Genomic DNA, 20338 nt, shown 5'->3' with positions numbered 1-20338 from the left:
CCTGTTAGTCCAAAGTACTCTCTTGTCCCTTTCAAGTGGCTGCCATCCTCATGGGCTGTGCACTACCCAAGGCACGGGGCTATTCAATCACAGCCAGTTTCTGGGGCAGGCCCTGAGACTACTGCCTTGGGAGAGCCCTGCTGAGCTGGAGGTGGGGAGGCAGTCACATCTGGATCTTCTCTCTTTATGGGCAACAGAAAGGTCCCTGAGGATAGGAGCTGTGGCAGCCAGATAGTTTTCCTTGAGGCAAAGGGGAAGGCTGAAGAGTAAGGAATGCTGGCAGCACCCTGCCTGTGGACGCTGAGTGCTGAGCAGCTGCACAGAGAGCAGCTTCCCATATCCCCCAACAGGCACCACTCTTCCTTGGCCTGCTCCAGAGAGCCATTCCTCCCTGACAAATGTGCAGTGTCCGAGAGGAGGCACAAAGCAGGAAACAACAGCCTGTGGCTGTTCTTGCAGATGAGGAAGGAAGAGCAAACAAGGAGAAGCCATGCTTAATTTAGGTAGGTGGCTGAGGAACTATGGGGATAGGAGACTGTCAGGCCCTAGGGCTTTGGTGGTCAGGCAAACTGTCATCTAAGGGAGCAAGATTGCTTCAGCCTACCCGTTTGTAACATCTATATTCATCAAGTCACAGCAAAACCCCGTTGAGTTAGTTAAATGTGGTGAGTCCATTCCCTCTGAGCAGCCAGGATCCAAGGTGTGAGTACCTGTGGAGCTGTAGGAGGCATGGGTTGATGATGTCTAGACAGGCAGGGTCAAAGCCTTCCGCAGCTTCAGAGAGCCTTCGCAGGTGGCTGTGTGTCTGTGACCTTCTCATGGGATGAAAAGAGAACTTACCAGGAACTCTGTCTTTTCCTCCCTTCTCCTCCTCCCTCAGGTGGTCTTTGCTTTGAATCAGACTCTCTTGCAGCAGGAGAGCCTCCGAGCAGGCAGTTTCCAGATCCCCTATACGACAGAAGACCTTATCAAGCATTACAACTGTGGGGACCTCAGCTCCATCATCTTCAACCATGACACTTCTCAAGTGAGTCTTGCCACTGCAGCCCTTGTACTACACACATCTCCCTGTAGTGCTAACCCCTGTAACATGAGTGCTTGTCCCTCCTCAGCAGGCCCTTTCTGGGTGAGGGCCAGGGGCATGTTGCTGGCTCCCTGGCACATTTGCTTTCCTGAGCCTTCTGTCCCAGAAGTCTGCAACGCTTCAACCCCTCTCCTGCACACAAGCAGCGAAGGTGCACCTGGCTTTCGCTTTTGGATGAGTGCCGTGTTCGCTTTAGCATCAAAGCTCTATGAGTTAATAATTTACTTTCTTAAGGATCCTGTGGAATTAAGCTAGCTTAGGTATGAGCAAACTTAATGCCAACAGAGAGCAACAGCAGGCAAATAGGAACAGGGAAATGCACTCCTAACTTGGATGCTTGTGTAAGGCTGGGCAAGTTACAAGCTTTTTGATGTCCCTATCAGTATGATTGTGTGCTGTGGACAAGGCCCAAAGAAGAGTAATGGGGTGAAAGAAAGAAAAGATAGATTTAGACTGAATGTGAAGGAAAAGCCACCTTCTGAGACCTCACAGACTTGGGTTTATGGAGATGGTTTCCTAAGCAGCACAATGGAATGCAACAGTGATCTTTAAACCATGAGAAAATGCCCAGCAGGGACCAATTTGGCCTGTTTGGACTGTTAGATTAACTAACCTCAGGCTGAGATGTCAGGCCTCTCAGTTCTTGTGAGGTATTGCCTGGCAATTTGTGCACGTCAGTGAAAGCACAGGCTCTCTCCTTAGAGTGCTGAAAAGGCAGGTGTTGATACCTGATCTTTCTGTGCTGAATAACCATTTTGCTGTGACCTTTTGATATATACAGTGCCATGCTGCAGAGCTGCAGTCAACCCTTGCTTCTCTGGTGCCAAGCTTTGCGTGTGTGCTGCTGCCTTCCTGTCCCACACACCCACCCTCTTGCAGGTGCAGGCATCCTGGTCATTAACACTGCCTGGCTTTTACACCTCGCCTTCCGTGCGTAGGTTTCAAAGGATTTCTCAGAGGACACCAGCATTTTGAGAGGATGCAGATGCTGCATCACTATCCTGGGGAGATGTTACAGACTGCTGACATTGCCCTGAGGTCCTTGGAGAGAGCAGCTCTTTCTGAGACATGCATGTTGCCAAGGGATTAACTGTCCGTTACTTAAGGTGAGGGGCTCCACCTCAGGGCGCTCTCCTTGGCAGCAGGGCTGAATACTGATAGTTTGCAACAATGTCACTTTTTGTTTTAAGCAGAACTCAGTAAGTTGTATTTGACTCCATGCTTGCCCAGTAGATGACTACTTGTGGGCTGGTTACCCTTTGGAAATACTCTGTAATAGTCTCTGAGTGGCTCCAAAGTCTCTTCATCTGCTGCAGCGTTGCAAGGGAAAGCACCTGGCTTATTAGTGGCTCTGCTCTCCAGAAACCACTGCTTGCAGGCCCTTTAGTTAACCATCCCCATAACTGAGTGCCTAAAGCTACTTGTCAGGAGGCCAGGATTGCTGCAACAATTGCAGACCCACGTTTTCTCTTCACTGGCAAGAGGTCAGGGTAGTGTGCAGCCACAGCTGTTCTTGGGGGCCCCAGGGGAGGAAGCCAGCATTTTAAAAGATACTGTCAGGACGGGGCAACTGGAGGTGGTAACATTCTTTTCTGACAAAATCTGGCCCTTTTAAATTCTAGGGATATTTTTTTATTAACTACTTCAAATTGCAGTTATTCTTTGGCAGCCTGAGGGCTCTGATACCAGTCAAATTCTCTTAGAAGAGCATAATTATCATTACAGTTATGTCATACCTCTGGCAGTTTAAGAAGGAGATATGTAGCTAGAGGCAGTTAGGGGAAAAGACTTACTTTCTTCAACTGAGCAATCAGGATTTAGGGTCTTCAGTGTTGCAAAATGAAAGTATTTGTTGACTTTGAATCAAAAAAAAGTCCATCTAGCTAGCTGATTAAATGATACATTGAGAGAAATGAAGCACCATGCATCATTAGAAATTTGCTATATATTTTTTTAGGTTGCTTTCGGTTTTGTCCTGGCTGTGCCTTGAGGGATGAGGAAGTTGCTATATTCTGTGTGGAGCAGAAAGGCCTGTGCATGATGTCTGGCTGTGAAATAAATTCCCCTTTCATGGAGACCTTTTTTTTTCTACCTTAGGTCCCAAATTTCATTAATGCTACACTTCCAGCCCATGAACGCATTACTGCCCAAGAAATAGACAGCTACTTTCGGCAGGAGCTCATCTACAAACGAAATGAGCGAATGGGCAGGAGGGTGAAGGACCTGCTGGAAGAGCACCCAGACAAGAGTTTCTTCTTTGCATTTGGAGCTGGTATGTGACTGTGGTGACGTTCAACTGAACTTGTCCTTCCTGTGTCCTTCAGCAGCATTTTGCAAATGCTTGCCTCAGTTTAAACAGGGGTCAGTATTTTTACCATGATGGACATGGAACTCAGCTTTTCCCCAATAGTTGTACCCTAGTAGGAAAATCTTCTCAGTGTAGGAGACTTTTTCCTCAGGATTCGAAGAGCTCACAGTGCATGTGCCTACTGCAATTACCTGTTAATTACAGACATATTTTTTGTATGCAGAGGCAAAGATAGTGAGTCAACTGCAGTGCATGCACAGGAGGAACAGGCCATAGACATGCACACGTGTTTATTGTCTGGGCAACCAGTGCAAGAGAAGAGGAGGAATAGGGAGCTGAGATAAAAGGCAGCACATCTGAGGCTGCAGCAGTGCTTGAATTAACCCTTCAAGGACATGTTCAAAAGAAGTGTATGCCAAATTTTGTGAATCTAAGGGGCTCAATAAATGCAAGGGAAGAAGCAAGTCACAGTTTTGGCTTTCTCTTCCTCCTGCAGCTCCTCACCTTTTTCACTGTGCTTCCACAAAAAAGTTGTGATGGCTACTATTTTGGAACAGCGCAGTGGGCTCAGCTGGGGTAAACCTACTCTATTTTCTGCCTCTTAGCAGTCAGCAGAACTCTACAGGCACATCCAGCAGTATATCCAACTCAGTAAGGTTAGCATCTACACTTCAGACTAGGGCTGGATGGAGGGGATGAACATGATTGTTTTGCTATGACTCCCATCCTTTGTTCTAGCTCCAGAGGAAGGAAGAAATTAGGATCAGTGTTAGAAAAGACAGGAGCTAATTCCCAGAGAAGTATCACATCCCCTCCTCCACAAGCCATATGGCCTTTGGGAAAAGGGGAGAACTGAGACTGGTGTCAGTCAGTATCCGTGTGTGGTTTTTCAGTCTCAGTGCATACTGATTTAGTGAGGATGAAAGATCTAGATAAGGCAAGGAAAATATTTACTTAAACACTAAAACAATTTGTATTCAGAGTCTGTGAGAATTTCTGTACTTGCAGCAGCGAGTTGTGGTTACAAACTTTGCTAACAAGGGGGCCAGTGTGTGAGCTGGGGCATTAGGAAAGGTGGCTGACCATGTTTGTTCAGATGTGTGTGAAGATTGTAACCTGCTGTCTTCCTGCAGGATCACTGCTCTGTGCAACTCCCTGTCACAAAGAATGGTGAAGCAGGCCCTGGTTGTGTAGATTTTGGTCATGTCCTTCCGTGGGCTAAGACCAGGGCATTGCTGCACTCCACTGCTGGAGTTCTGAGCACATTTGAACCGGCTGCACTGATGTTTCTGATGAAAGCATGAGCCAGCCCCAAGTCCAAGTTGTATGTATTGCAGGTAGCTACTCTTCTGTCGGGAGGCCAGTTGCAGATATTTGGGCTTAGGTTACTGCATCACAGCTGGAGTGATGAGCAGCCCGTGTAAACAGACATATATGTTGCTCTGACATCTCACAAGAGCATGATCCTTTGGGAGAAGAGAGCTTCTTCCCCTCCTTACACACACTCTGAATCCCAGTAGCTGCAAATCACATCTTTGGATGGTTTTGTGTAACTTGATTTCCCTCCCATCAATTTCTTTCTATTCTGCAGTATGGGGCAGTCCTTCTGCCCCAGACTGTCTTCATTGTCATTGGTGTGCACAGCACTGCCCCAGAGTCCAGAAGCACTGCAGGAGCAGGACAGATCCCTGTCCTTAATTTCTCAGCTTTCTTGTTCTTAGCTTTAGTGACAGTACTAAAATCCTTTCCCAGGCTTCCTTTTCTTTTTTTCCTATTATTTTCCCAGTTTCCCCTTTTCTGTGTTCTGATTGCCAACATTTCTATACTGCAGCAGTCTCAGGAGCCTTGTGCTTAAATGAACACCCTTGATCTTTGGCTTGTGTGTACATGACTTGATTTCCAAGCATCCAGTGTGCTCTTCTTGTGCTTTTCTATCATACTTTTGAACCCAGACAGCTTTCCTGTCTTTTCTGGGGACTTTGGGCTGATTTTGAAATTGTCTCTGATTACTATCTGGCTTTGATACCAGTCTGTTCTCTGTTCTCATCTGCTCTTCCAAATAGTTCTGTTCAAAGGATAGTGCCAGCCTCCCACTTTAGCAGCACAATTCTTGATTACGCCCTTGTTTGACTGCATGAGGGTTTTTATTGGGTTTTTGCTTGTTTATTTGTTTCATTTGTTTCTTATTAAGCATCTATTGTTTCTTATTAAGCATCTAAATGAGAAGTAGCATCACAGTATATATTGCAGAAAATGGATCAATTTCTACAGAATTTTGAGGTTTCCTGAGTGCATATTGTAATTATGAATGCAGTCTTTCATTGTTTTCCAGCAAGCTAATTCAGCCTTTTGCTTATGCAGATTGCTGTATGTGATAGATAATTATGTGGAAGAGTTATTTTTATGCCAGCAAACAGTGAAGATGAACAAGTATCTTGTGATCAGTTTTAAGCATTGCTTGGAATTGTACTGCTGTTAATTACTGTGAAAAGGTTCCAGGAAAGTGCTCATAACAAGGCAGGTTAGAATGAGTAGAAGGAAAAAAGAAGAAAAAGAAAAGGCTATAGGAATATAAATAAATCATGACTGTGTGGTGGTTTGCCCTCTTCTGACCACCAGAAGAAAGTATCTCCTAGCAGTAGCTTATAAACTTCAGGACAAGGTTGTTTAAAATGGTAGTAGGATATTTAAGGGTCTCCCAGTTAGAAGGGGAGAGAAGACTTTCAGTTGTTTTCTTTCCAGATTTTTCCACCTTGCATTTATTTTTAAAGCAGCTAGGCTTTTTGTAATAAAAGTTCAAAATTTCCATTAATGAAACACCATTGAAAAAACCCACTTTTATCATCAATTATATGCAGACACGATCATGGTTTGTGGGTGACTGTGGGATTACATACACCTTCTCTTGTTGTTTAAACTACTCGCAGTATTTTTATTTCAAATGGAGGAATCAGAAAATTCTGATTTATTTTATATTCTAACTGGATTGATGGGATTTAGAGATGTGTAATACATTCTGTGAAAGGAGTCTTCTCTTTGTTCAGGTCGTGATATAGCTGCATGGCTATAGATGTTGACTTCTTACATGGAATTACATGTGGTAATTTGGGCCATAATCAATTTGATCATTAGATTCAGCACACTTTATGCCTTTTTAAAAATCAATCAAGTATACTCTCCCTGTCTTCAAAAATGCTTCACAGTCAGAGCTCATTTCTGGAACTATTTTTGTTTGGAAGTAATTTGCACCAAATTGGAGAACTAAAAAATAACAATTTTTTCTGAAAAGATCCAGAACACTTTGCTTATGGCCAGAGTGCAAACAATGAAAGTTTCAAGCCAAAATAAGTCTCTTTGAGGGAATTAGAGGAAAGCATGGGAAGAGAGAATTGGCAATGCCGGCAGCATTCCAGTAGGTTCAGTAAAGGTTCATGTTAATTGTGGACAGGCCTTTATGTATGGCAGCACCAGGGTTTCAAGCCAGGCCTACTCCCTGTTGCCAGTAGTGGAACTTGTGAAGCAAAGCCAGCTATAAGCTTTCACCAGCAGTCTTCCTCTCATATGCATTTCTAATTTCTCTGAATTCTTGAGTGGTACATTCAAGATCTGGATGCTAAGCCAATGTAAGTGATGGCACATGATTCTGCAGCCAGCCAGCCAAGTAATGCCATAAGTTTTTGGTTTGTCCGGGAAGGGAACACTGACCTAGTGAGAACCGCATTGTCCTGCTGTTCTGTGGAGAGTTTTACCACTTGTCCAGGTTTTACAAGGTTTGCTGCATGCTGGCTAAACCTTCCCAGAGTCAAGGGATAGTTGACACTGGCCGAGAGCTCTGGAAATTCTCTAATTCGTCCCTCTGCTCAGAGCAGGATCATATAGAGAGGGCAGTTTTCCTAGGACTGGAGTATGGGCAAAGATGAAGACTCCAGAATCACTCTGGGTAATCTCTTCTAGTGTTTAATCACTAAAGATGCTTTTTCTTATGTTTAAGGGGACTTCCTGTATATCCATTTTTGTCCATTGCCTCTTGTCGTTTCATGGGACATCACTACTGGGAAAAGTTCTGCTCTGTCCATTTTGTAACCTCCTATCAGGTATTTATGCATAAGTTATGGCCTCCAAGCCGCCTCTTGTCCAGGTGGAATAGTCTCAGCCTCTCCTAGTATGACACATGTTCTCATTGTTTCATCACCTTTGTGGCCCTTTGCATCACTCTCTCCAGTATGTCCTCATCTCTTTTGAGCTGGGAAGCTCAGACCTACACACTGGATGGACCCAGATATATGTTACCAGGGCTGAGGACCGGGGAAGGATCACCCCCCTTGCACTGCTGGCAGCACTTCTCCTCACAGAGCCCAGGAGGCCAATGGCTGCCTTTGCCACAATGACACATGGCTGCCTTAAGGTCTACTTGATGACCACCAAGACGCCACATCGTTTTCTGCCAAACTAGTCTAGAGCCAGTTGGTGCTCAGCCTGTCGTGGTGCCTGGAGCTATTCCTGCCCAGGTGCAGATTTGCTGCACCTTTGATTTGCTGAGCTTTATGAACCAAGTTTCCTCTCATCATAAATCCATACTGACCACTCCCAACCATTTGCTTATCCCTGACACATTTGGAAATAATCTGCAAGCTAATTTTCCCCACCACCTCCCCCAGGAACAGAAATGTGGCTGAGCAGTTTGTAATTCCCCAGATCCTTCTTCATACCCTTCTTGAAGACAGGAGTTATACTTGCTTTCTTTCAGTTCTCAGGGACCTCCCTCACTTGCCATGATCTTTTGAAGGTAATTGAGAGTGACCCCTCGTGTCAATAAGCAAGCTCATACAGTTTCTCTGGATGTGTCCTGTAGGGACTTGAACATGGCTGGTCTATTTGAATATTCCTTGACCTGATCCTTCTCTCCCCATAGTGAACCTTCTTTGCCCTGGACGTTCCCCCTAGTTATAGGGACCTGAGATTCCTGAAGGTTGGTTTGACCACTAAATAAAGTAACAGACATTTTTTACTTGGCCTTTTCCACATTCTTTGTCATCAGGTCTTCTGCCCCCTTCAGTGCTTAGATTATATTTACCTAGTCTACATTTAACTGCTGATGTGCCAGTAGAGGCATTCCATATTCCTGTTGATGTTTCTAACCAGATTCAACTCTAGATAGGTTTTTTTCTTCAGCATGGTAATTTTATCCATTTTATTCCTTTAGCTTAATTACGGTTTCTGTTGAAGGGGCTGAAGAATAAGAGAGAAAAAAAAAAAAACCTGTTGGGGTTTTTATTACGTAGGAGGAAGCATACTTGGTGGCTTGAGATCTTGACTTTATTTTGATAGACAAGATCTCTGATGAAGCCAGGTTTCTAGGAGCCAAGTTTAAATTCCCTCTAGTCTCTCCTGCCTCTTTGAACAGTTGAGAAACTCCAAAGTGTCAGTTCATGAATAAGAAGTACAGAGGGATTCTAAGATTCCTTATATCCCTATGGAAGAAATTACTGATCAGTGAGAAAGGTTGGCTGATTTGACAACCTCAGAAGTTGCTTCTTTTAATCTTGAGAACACTGGAAAATTCCTTTTTCTCTTAGAGTTATTTTTCCCTGTTGCACCTGAGAAAAACTTCATTCTGAGGCTTTAAACTATGGTGGATTTGGTAAGCCACCATTAACACAAAGGATAAAAGGATGTTGGTGAGAACTTCTTCAGCAATCACTTTTTCTAATTACTAAAGGAAATAACATGTGTTTATTTGGCATTAGTCAGACTGTATGGAGTCTAACCTCCAGGGACTGACTGATTTTTTTCCCAGACAGAATGCATTACCACGAATGGGTACCCCAGTCTGCTGTAGTCTACCAAATGGCTTCCTTCAGCTTCCCTAGGTTTTGAAGCAATCCTTGTTATGTGAGAGGTCAGTTTTGTGTCAGCCTTAGGTGCCACATACATTGGATCCATAGGCATGTCAAAACCCTTATCCATCAATCCTTATGTCATAAAAAGACAAAAAAAAAAACCCAAAACAACAAAGCAAAACAAATAACAACTACAAAAAACTCAACAAACAAAATTCCAAGAGAAAGTGGAATTGTGCTGAATCTGAGTGGTGTGTTAGGTGGTACTATTTCCATGTAGAGCTCTTCAGTCTTACTTCTTGACATTTTCTGGAATCTGGAATCCTTAGATGCAAAATTATGCAAGAGGAACAAGGTTTATTGTCTCTGGGTAAGAAAAGATGGGAGAAAGGACCTGTCAGCAGTGTGTGTAAAAAAGTCAACAGTGCTAAGACCAGCTTGTATGGGTGTTTATACCCATAAAACAAAATGAAACAAAAACTTGCTATGGGAATAAGAAAGTTGCTCAGGGAAATGAGATATCACTTTGAAATTTGGTAGGAATTCAGAATCCACCGTGGAAAATTTGAAGCTGCTGTCAGTACATTTGGAATTGGAGATGTGGGCTGCACAGGGAATGTAGATTTACCTATGCCTTATGTAAAAGGTTTGAAATGTTTAATGAGTAAGTTCATGAAAAGTCCGTAAGAGGGTGAATATTTGTGGATCCTGGAAGAGGTAAAAAGAAAGCTGGGGGGAGGGGCAGGAAGACTCCGTAGTGATAAAAAAGATTTAAAAAACAGATTAAATGAGTCTTGTGGGGCCACCTCACTTCTCCCTAAGCTCAAAGAGTTTGCTGATTGCCTGCATGCTTCTGTCTCTGGAATGCAGCAGCATTTTAACTTCCTTTCGTGGGTGGAAAGGCTGAGTGCCTGAAGGTGTGCCTGTACCTCTGTAATCTGAGAATGCCAGATACAACCCAGCAGCTTAGAGACTGTTCTCCTTAGTAGCCTCTTTGAGTCTTCAGAATGCTAATGACAGGGTTTATTAGAACAACAACCCCTGAAGGGGAAAGATAATGTTGTGTGGAGGCAGGGCCCACATCCAGTGCCCCAGGGTTCACGTGAAGGGCACTACTCCTGACATCTCTGACACTGAAATGAAGAAAGCTTTGCATTTCTCCATCAGAGGTAGTAACCTCTGATGGAGAAATCGGCCAGGCCAAAAAACTGTGCTGTTTCTGCTCAGGTGCTGACAATCTTCTTATCAGTGCTGGGTTTACCATTACTCCTTTACTGGGCTGCTAAGTAGGAAAACTTCCATCATGTAATGTGTGTTTTGAGCTAGGGGAATTTTAAGTCCTTAGTAACTTTTTTTGCTGGAAAGGAAGGAGTGGTGTATAATGGGAGCAGACCCAGTGGCAGAGGTGGCTCTGAGTACTGTATCTCAGATATGGCACTGGTAATTCCTTCCCTTACTGGTAACATAGTGCTGGCTGCTACCATAGTTGCCTCCGTACAGGTCTTCTTGTCTCATACCCTAAGGCTTTTTCAGTGGAAAACCCTCAGTAAATGGATACCCAGTGGCTTAGGCTGCCTGAATGTAAGCTGTTTATCTTATTTTTTTACAAAACAAACAATATGAGCTTGTAAACTTTTCTTCTGTGTTGATTTAGTCGTAGATTCTGTCTTATACTCAAAGAGAAAGCTTTTCCTAGCTTCAGTTTTTGGAGATTGTCAGGATGTTTAACTTTTCCCAGGGGTAAAAATGGGAATCCCTGGGAATAAAAAGTACCTATGTCTTAAATTTAAGACGCTTAATTTTTGACAGAAGCAGGTAGATGAGTATCTTCTTATCTTTCACAAGAAAAATGCCTTCATTTTGGCTCATGCAAATTGTAACTCCACATGTTTCTTTTCCTTGGTATTAGGCCATTTTCCCCATGTTGTCCAAGGCTACTTGCACAACATCTACGACTCTGAGAAGTTACATAGGTGAGTTGATTATCATACCACACCACATCACTTTTCAAGAAATGGAAGGTTATATTTTTCCCTCCTGAGTAAAATCAAGTTTGAGGCACTTTGTTTAAGTCTTTTTATGTCTAGGGAAAGTACTTTCTTGGGCATAGAGAACACCACCGTTTTGGTGTTGTGACCACCAGATTTTTCCTGTTTGGTTTGAGAGTAGTGACATACGATTTACTAAGGTTTTGTACTAGTAAAAGATTTCCAGGAAATCATGTTTTTTGTGGATGAACACTTATCATGGTGTCAGTGGGATAAAACCTTGGGTTCAAAGTATATGGAGTAATATTTCATTAATATTTCATCTTGTAGGTAATCACAGGAAGGATTTTGTTCGGAGGTCTGCAGTCTGAAAAACACTGGAGGGTATGGGAGGGCATTTTTGGTGGGATTTGAACTGCAAGCCTGCAGAAGTATTTTAATGCAACATCCTTATACTCCTACACCTAATGTGAATTCAGGGATTCATTAAGCTGACTTACAACATCACTGGTGCCACCTCATCCCCTTCAATTTTTGTCATTTCCTTCTCCCTGCAGCATTAAATTTGTGACAGTACCATGCCCTTTGTCCTTGGTTTCTTTTCTGGTACCTGGACTTTTCTGGACTTGGAAATACTGTGAGAAGCAAGAATGTACTGGATTTAGTATTACACGTTTTGCATTTGATACACTTAAATGGCAGATTTGGAATGCCAGCCACTTATGACTGATTCCAGTTTTCCATATGTTGCTTGGATTATCTAAGGTAACTGTGCAAAATTTCCTCCTCCTGATTCTGAGAGAAGTGAAGTGCGAGCTTGCTACACCTGGGTGCATCGTACTCATGCTTGGAAACAGTCTCTTCCTCTTGAAAAGTGTGTGCAAAAAGCATGTGTATGAAGGAAACTTGTAATTTAATTGATCACATCAACTGCTTTCCTTCTTTTGCTTTGGAACATAATAAATATTTTGTCTAGCTTTTTTCCTCCACAATTGTACTAGCTGGGTTAAACTTACTCCAAGTTCTGCATCTAGGTGTGTACTTAAAAATATAACTGTGTTTATGTTAAAGGCAAAGTTATGAAGAATGAAAGCAGATGATAATTGCCATAGGCATTTCCAGCAAGTTTCTAAATAATTGTAAGATCCATACCTCTAAAATTTTCTTGAAAATATTCATTTTAGTGACCCGTACAGTCTCTGGCACCAAAAGTCTATTTGAGCACTTGCAGTCCAAATAAACATCCAGCTTTAGGATGTCCCCAGAGGCTGGACTAATTTGTGCTGTTTTGTGATTGCAGTGCTATAATTCTCTGCTTTAGTTGTTCCCACAACATCTTGGAAGTCCGCAGTCAGGATCAGGTTTCCTAAAAAACAGTTTGGTGTCTTTACATGTATGTCCAGTGGATTCATTGTCTTGGGATGTTTGTAAATCGTGAGGTCTTGACATGCTTTTGGGGCGGATGGGAAGTGCCATCTTTCTACTAAAGAAAACACAGAATTATGTATACTTGGGGGGTTTCCTTTTAAATGACTCTAAGAGGTCAAAGAACTTCATTTATCTGCTTGGAATAGTCAATTTTATTGAAATTCAGAGAGAAGTATAATTTTCATGAGTCTTTAAGACTTGGTTTCTGTGAAAAATTAAAATCTAGTAACAGAAACAGAACCTTTGTTTTGCAATATTTCCTAGTTCCTTTTGCTAGATGCAGAAATATTTCAGACTGACAATGGCTTAAATTTGGGTTCAACAGTCTCCGCTGAAACACACAGTCATCTAGATAAAAACTTGCCTAAACTGGCATGGTTATAGAAGCAGCTCTGCATGTGCTGACAGTAAAAGCTGCAAGCAGGGGACACAGGTTTCAGGGCAGCAATAGTAGCCCGTGTTCTGCAGGACTGGGTATGGCTACTAAGGAAGGTCAGAAGCACACAGTGCGTGGTCAAGTCTGCAAGTGCACCTTGGTCAAACTGCGTTGTTCTTTGAGCATATTGCCTGTTGTGGTCCCTGCATACCATCTCCTTTCATTGCAGATTAAAGGCCTGGGTCTTATTTACTCTCCAGTAGAGTGCATGGCTGAGCTGGTCCGCACAACAGCATCTTAGTTTCTCTTTGAGCTTGAACACAGAAGAATAAAGGTTCATGACTCCCCACCCCCTGCCAGAGTAAATTGACCTCTTGAAGGCATCTCTTCACCTAGTGGTGTGAGGATAATGCAGGGCTATGTACAAAAAGAAAAGAGCAGGCTTCCTGATGGGACAGGGCCCAGGCCCTTTCTTTTCAGGAGCATTCAAGTGTGTAAGGCTAAAATAGAAAACAGGTGAAAGAGGCCTGCACCCTGGCACATGACTTATCTAAGGCTCCCTTGCAGCAATAGCTGCTTGATCTTAAACCTTGGAGAGTGAATCTTTCCTGTGTTTCTTACCATTGTTTTGGCAATCTGAAATCTCATACACCACTGAGTGCTTTTTGTGGTGGTCCCCAGTAATGAGTCAAACATTTTGACTCTAGAGAGGCTTGTGGTGGGGTCCTGTACCTCAAACCCTCACCATTCTGCCTTTTTAAATTTTGCAACTCATTCAGTTGAACCTGTAGACCCTCTTGGCCAGAAACAAGCTCTGTCTCATGGAGCGTGAATGGCCCACCTTTTGGATAGTGAATACTGCATCACCTAACCTTTTATGTATCTAGCCTGAGTGGCTGCTGGTTTATCATGTCCTGTGAGCAATCTAATATCGCAGCGCCTGTTTGGATTTGTGTGCATCTGTTTTACACATATTTATTCATTTGGTCTGTTCTCTTTTGCACAATGTTAGGACATCATTTTTCTCTCACATACAGACATAACTTATTGCCTTGGCAACAATGAGCAAAGACACTCTGTGAAAGTATGTACAGATAACTGTGATTAAAAAGATATTCTTATCACTGCATTAAATTAAAAATAAAGAGCCCAGCTACAGAAAATTACTCAAGCAGGTTGACTGATTGAAATGGGATTCATCCGTGCTGCAGTGATTTCCTACATTCCACTCTAAATCACTGCTCTGAGCAAGGATGACTGAAGATAGATGGAGGAGTAGTGTGTTTAATGGTGTGGCATGAGCAGCTATTCAGTAGCTCACTCTTGAAATGCATGTGACTGTAAGCTCTTAAACTGCCTCGAGGAAAATTATTTTAAGACCATATACCAGTACCCTATGGATTGCTTATCTTTTTGCCTTGTTCCTTTCCTCCTGAAAGATTTGGATTAGGAAAATATGACTTCAGAGACTTGGCACTGCGTTTCACTTCTGAATATGGGATTTGGCTCATGCATCATTGCTTGCATGAGGCGAATGACTCAATTGAACTTGGAATATACACTGCCCCTATCCTTGTCAACTGAGAGCCACTTCTCTACAAGTCCAAGTTGTCCTACCTCCCTGTCATGTGCAAGGAATGGATCACCCTTTGGAAGCACCCCTTCCTCTGCTGTGTGGAAGTAAGGAAGCACCCCCTGTGGAAGTAAGGAAGCACCCCTTCCCTTTGCACATTCCTCTGTGTTAAAGGTGAGAGATAGAAACTAGGTCTGGTGTCTTATATACCTAGTGTTTGTTTTACAGTAGCTAATTTTACTCAATTACAATATTTCATCACAGTCATTCCTGTTCCCTGCTGCACCTGGTCTTTTTTGCTGACATGTGGGAATTCTCAGTTATCTGTACCTGGAGCTGGGCCACTGGGAAGCAGCAGATACGAACAGTATTAGGTTAGGTCAACATAATAGTACATAAGCTTTACTCCTTCTAAAGACAAAATTTAATCTGAGGAGGTGAGGCAAAATCCAATTACTGTGTGAGAAAATATGGTACCCAATGGGTGTGCATTGCAATGTTCAGTTAAAAGGTTTTATTAGAACTAGATTGGTTTGTGCCCTTGGGCTCTGGGATTCATGTTGTGCTCAAATGGTACCATCCAACTTATGACTTAAGCTGGTACATCATAAGCACTTTGCTATTGTGGTATAAGAAACTGGAATTTTTGTGCTCCAATTCATTCAACCCCTTTGGAACGTAAAGTCATTAATCCCTTATATTTAGTCTCCTGATATTCTCAGCACTGTTAGAATCTTCTTTATAGCTTCTTGCCTTCCCTGGTTACTAGAATAATTCTGTTGGTTCTATTGCCATGTATTTATGAACAGCGTTACCAGAAAACAGTTTTTCTGGGGTTAGTTATCAGTTCTAGCACTGTGTACATCTACAGAAGCGAGGGATCACACTAATGAGTAATTTGCAAAAGGCCAGTTTTAATTTAGATGGGTTGTTAAATGAAGAAATGTTTTATGAAAGCTGGATCTATGACGAAGTGTGCAAGGCCATTGTTCTCTCTTTGTTCTCTCTTTCTTCTGCTTCTCAGCAGCCTGGTCTGATGGCATGTTAGAGTAATGGTGGGAGACATTCTGTGAGCAGAGCATCCAGTCAGGAAAGCTCCTGCAGCCTTTGAGTCATCATGTATTCACTATTATGCCAAAATACAATCTTACCAGCTACCGTATCTGTCTGAGAATGGAGTGGAGGTGTAAATCACTGAAATAGGGCAGAACTATCTAACTCCTTCTAAAACGAACAATCAACATTGCCAAGGTCAAGTTTCTGGCCCCTGTGGCATATAATGAGAAATGAAATGAAATGAAATGAAATGAAATGAAATGAAATGAAATGAAATGAAATGAAATTAAATGAAATTAAATTAAATTAAATTAAATTAAATGAAATTAAATGAAATTAAATGAAATTAAATGAAAGAGGTTGATCTAAATTATTGGCTTTCAGAGTGATTTTCTGTCCTTTGCAGTTGGATGATTCTTAATAATTTAAAAATCTTTAGTGATGTTGAGCAACAGCTCTGTGTCTTTATGATGCTAGAGTTTATTAAAATGTGGCTGGATTCTGACCTTCTTTGCATCACCACCAGTGGTCGACTCATCGCTGCTCTTGAACAGGGGTGTCTGAACTTCATCTCTTATTCCCTCAAGTAATCTGCATTGGCCTGATAATCACAGAGTCAGTTAGGTTGAAAAAGACTTCTGAGATTATAAAGTCCAATCTTTGACCAGTCACCACCATGCCAACTAGACTATGGTGCTAAGTGACACATTCAGTCTTGTCTTGGCTTGGGAAGACAGGTATCCACCAGGTAATAAAAAAAAACCCTGGAGTTTCCTTTGGAATGGAGAGTGTAAACCCCCCCCCCTCCACCCCTTTTTTTCTTTTTCAATTATAAATTTACAATCAGAGGCTCTTAGGAAAAGATTTGGGAAATAGGAATAGCAGTTTTTTACTAGTATGTATTACAAAGCAAACAAACACAAAAAACCCCCCACCAAACAACTACAGCATTAATGACAAACGACAACAGTACCAAGAACCTTGAGGGCTTTGTTTCACAAAACCCAGGGCAGTTTGGTTTCGGTGCCCCTGCAGGATCCTCAGAGCACCAAGCTGAAACAGTGGAAAAGTCCCGGGCTGGTAGCTGGGATGGCAGGGTGTCCCGGCAGGCAGGGGCAGGATGTCCTGGCAACGCAGGAGGTGCAGGGTCACACTGTAGCAAGAGGAGCAGCGCCAAAGAAGCCGAAGGCGAGGCAGAGCCTGGCCCAGCTCCCACGGGTGGCAGAGAAAACTCAGGATTCAGGCCGAACCTGTGATAGTAGAGTTCCTAGGACTGGATCCCTTTGGCCACAGTGAAACTTCCAGCCAGCAACAGCCGTTCTGTCTCTCCCCGAACGCCGGAAAAAAAGAAGGAAAAAAGAAGAGCCTGCAGCTGCCTCAAGCTCTGTCTTTTACCTGCGTTACCTCCCCCTTCCAACTTTGTCCACCTTTTTGTTTTGGTAAAGTACTCTCAAGTATCCAACACTTGGTCTCCTTGGTAACTTATGGGGAAAAAATTCTTTAGAGAAAGAAGGAATAAACCTAACCCTCAACAAGTCTTTCCTTGAACACTTCCAGGGGTGACTCCACCACCTCCCAGGCAGCCCATTATGCAGCAACCTGTGAGACCAGAGTAATTGCCATCACATCTGCATTTTAGAAAGGCAGAATGCAGTAATTGAAGTGACCTTGGGAAAGTTCAGCAATCACTCATTAGAGATCCTGTGTTTCTGGTGCATGTTGATGGGGAGTGATACAGCCCTGGCTGCCATGAGTGTGGCACTCCTCCTGTGATGAGGAAGGACTTTGTTGTTCTTCTCACTCTTTCCATGTGGTTGGTGAGTTCTGATGTAATTTTTCTTTTAACTGCAGGTCACTTCATGGGCAACAACACACTGATTGATGTTTTGAGGAGAGAAGGGTATGAGGTAGAACACACTCCAGCTGGACAAGCAATCAACAAGTAATGCATGCTTTTACCTAGCTGAGCAGACATTGGGGGGTGGGGTTTGTAAATAATTATGAAGTAGGAATGGCTGCTGGAACTATAACTAAGAGTGACCTAGGCTTTTTCTCTCCTTCCCAACAGTTTGCTTCTCTTTCCCATGAGCTAGTTTGGAAAGGGGATTTTATTTGGTTTTACTTTGGGGTTTTTGTTTTGTTTTGTTTTGTTTGTTTGTTGGGTCTTGTTGTTGGGATTGGGGGTGGTTGATTTGTTGGTTTGTTGTTGTTCTTGGTTTCGTGGTGGTTTTTTGTGGTTTTGGGGTGGTTTTCTTGTGGTTTGGGGGTTGGTGGGGGTTTTTTGTTGTTTTTGTTTGAGGTGGGGTTTTTTGTTTGTTTGGGGTTTTGTTTTGTTTCTTTGTTGCCCTTGTTGTTGTTAATAAAATCTCCACCCTTGTAAATTTTTAACTCTTAAATGAACAGCTGTAGAGTATGCATGCTTGGTTCATCAGATCTGGAAGCTGTCTTGTACCACACGGGCTTCCAGGTTTCTTTTTCCTCTCTTTTATGTGTTTGACTGCCCTGCCTTTTAATAATCCTCTTCTTTTAAACTGCTGTATTTTATTCTTTCTGTTTACTCTCTCCCAGCCTGGAATCTGATAACCCAGAGTCTTTGCAAGCATCTCTATGACTGATTGCTCTCATGTCCCCTGCTTTCTTCTGCATTTTTAAGCCAAGTTACTTGTTGTTCTGGTTCATCCTGCAACTGCCCTTTGGGATATACCCTTCCTGCTTCCTTTTATCTCTCACTGGATGCTTTTGTCCACCTCCATAGTTTCAGTAACTACAGAATGCCAGATAATCTCCTCCTCCACTGTCTACCAAGAGTTACTTGTGCTTTGACTCACCTCTTCCTGGAATTCTTGCCAGCAGCTTAGGGTCTGCAATCTTTGCTTTCTTCTTCTCCAGACTCTTGCTGAACATGTAGCTGTCAGATATACTTGCTCTGCACTGCTAAAAAAAACACAACAGAGAAAATTGGAAATTGGTCCCAGTTATGGTACTGTTTCCATTTTATATCTTGTGCATGGCATAGTGTCCTTCTTTACATCTCTGCTCCTCCTCCCCCACGTTTCTGATATGGGACTCTCAGGCGGGACTACCACCTTTTGACAGGATTTGTGCAGAGGGCACAGTGTTGAGTCTTGGTCTGTGCCAAGGGCTCTACAGGTGTGGTGCAAATTAGTGACAGCTGTTTCTCTCACACTCTGCTTCATCTTTCTCTTTATACCACCTTTGCTGTTGTCTGAAAACATGAGATTGAAATTCTGGCACGTTGTGTTTCTGCAGTAATTCTTGACATGGATATACATCATTAACTCTACATACACTGAAAAAAAATTGACTTCCAAGACTTAGCCTATGATTATATGAATGCCAGCCCCTAACCCTGTTTCTACCAGTGGGCGGGTAGTCTGACAATGAGAAGTACCTGTGCTTAAGCATGAGACTTAATGATTCTGTAACACTTGAGTTGTGCCAGAAAATCCAGTGTATCAGTGTTTACAGGGATGATAAAAAAAAAACCCAACCAAACCCAAAACAGCCTGCACTGACATCTTCATGTTGTTTTTCTGTTCTTAGCTTAGATACTCCTAACAACACCTGCAGCAGCTTCTTAAAGCCTGAAAAATGATAGCTTAATAGATACTTGAGAATACACAAGGGCAGACAACTGAAAAAAGGAGGGATAGATTTTTACTAATCACGAAGGTTGGTATCAATGTTACTTCGAATACCTGGGCACCCAGTTCCATAGCCACATCATGGGAGTTCATTGTGCAGCCTCTTGTGACTTGAAAGCCCTCAGTTTGGCATCAGTTGCATCTTGAATCTCTTATAGGGACTATTGGACAGAACATCTTTCCTGGAGTCTTGATACTAAACCTGAGTAAGAAGATGGCGCTTCACTGTTAACATTTCTGGATGACATGGAAAGAGATTTAAAAATATGAAATACATTTTAAGAAAAAAAATGTGGATTCAAAGGAAAAGAGCATTTAAGGTGAGGGAAAGGACCTGTGGCAAGAGTGTGTCAGAATCCTAGAGCTTGGAAGGAAGATTTCACTTGATTGCTATCCTGGGCTTGTTCTAGGAGCAAATAGTAGAGCAGCCTGTGACAGTAAATCCATTGTTGATCACATAAATGTTGAACTGTATCCAGGTATTGTCGTACATAGTGCTGCACAGAGTTAAGTCAGTACCTGTGGACTATTTCACTGCTTTTAATTGAGACAGGATAAAAATATAAGTGGTTTGACTCTGACAGAGAATTTAAATGACTGCTCTGGTGTCAGACACAGTAGGTATGTTAGTTGAGAGGTCCCAAAATACAAGAAGGAGGAAGTCTGCAATCATCTTCTTTCCCTGCAACATGACGTTCTGCTGTAGCAGCACAGTCTGCTGCGTCCTGTGCTCTGGCTAAAGAAAATGTCCCTTGTAAGGTATGTTCCTATCAATGTGTAGGAACCAATGGATAGTTATGCTCATTTTCCTCTAGCAGGCAACGCTGCCTGAGGTGTCTTTTCCATCTGCAGAGCAAATGTGATGGATGCCCCTAGTTGGAGACAGAAAGGTTCCTTCTCCATGGTGTCTCCCAGGCAGGGAAGGCAAAAGAGGTCCTCCAAGCAGGCAGTATTGCAAAGGGCAGCTTATAAATAGTACCAGAACCTCAGTCAAGCTCCTTCTGACTCACTTTGATCTTT

General features: G+C 42.7%; 1 protein-coding gene across 5 annotated transcripts in view; it reads left to right on the top strand.

Annotated features, from left to right (window-relative positions):
- TRABD2A (TraB domain containing 2A) overlaps window positions 1–20338 on the top strand; it is a 154160-nt gene that overhangs the window by 67553 nt on the left and 66269 nt on the right. For 3 of the 5 annotated variants that reach the window (XM_066181556.1, XM_066181554.1, XM_066181555.1), the window contains 3 exons: window positions 881–1027; window positions 3182–3356; window positions 17505–17595. In XM_066181556.1, the coding sequence (XP_066037653.1) occupies window positions 881–1027; window positions 3182–3356; window positions 17505–17595 (413 nt within the window). Of the gene's footprint in view, window positions 1–880; window positions 1028–3181; window positions 3357–17504; window positions 17596–19217; window positions 19367–19476; window positions 19638–20338 lie in introns of those variants that run through there. The other 2 variants (XR_010720513.1, XM_066181557.1) reach the window with 2 other exon arrangements.

The sequence above is a fragment of the Chamaea fasciata genome, unplaced genomic scaffold (genome assembly GCF_029207755.1).
Source record: "Chamaea fasciata isolate MVZ Bird 193981 ecotype frontalis unplaced genomic scaffold, bChaFas1.0.hap1 SCAF_4, whole genome shotgun sequence".
NCBI classification, from domain to species: domain Eukaryota; kingdom Metazoa; phylum Chordata; class Aves; order Passeriformes; family Sylviidae; genus Chamaea; species Chamaea fasciata.
Note: the sequence above shows the minus strand (reverse complement) of the source record. Positions and strands in the feature narration are given on the sequence as shown.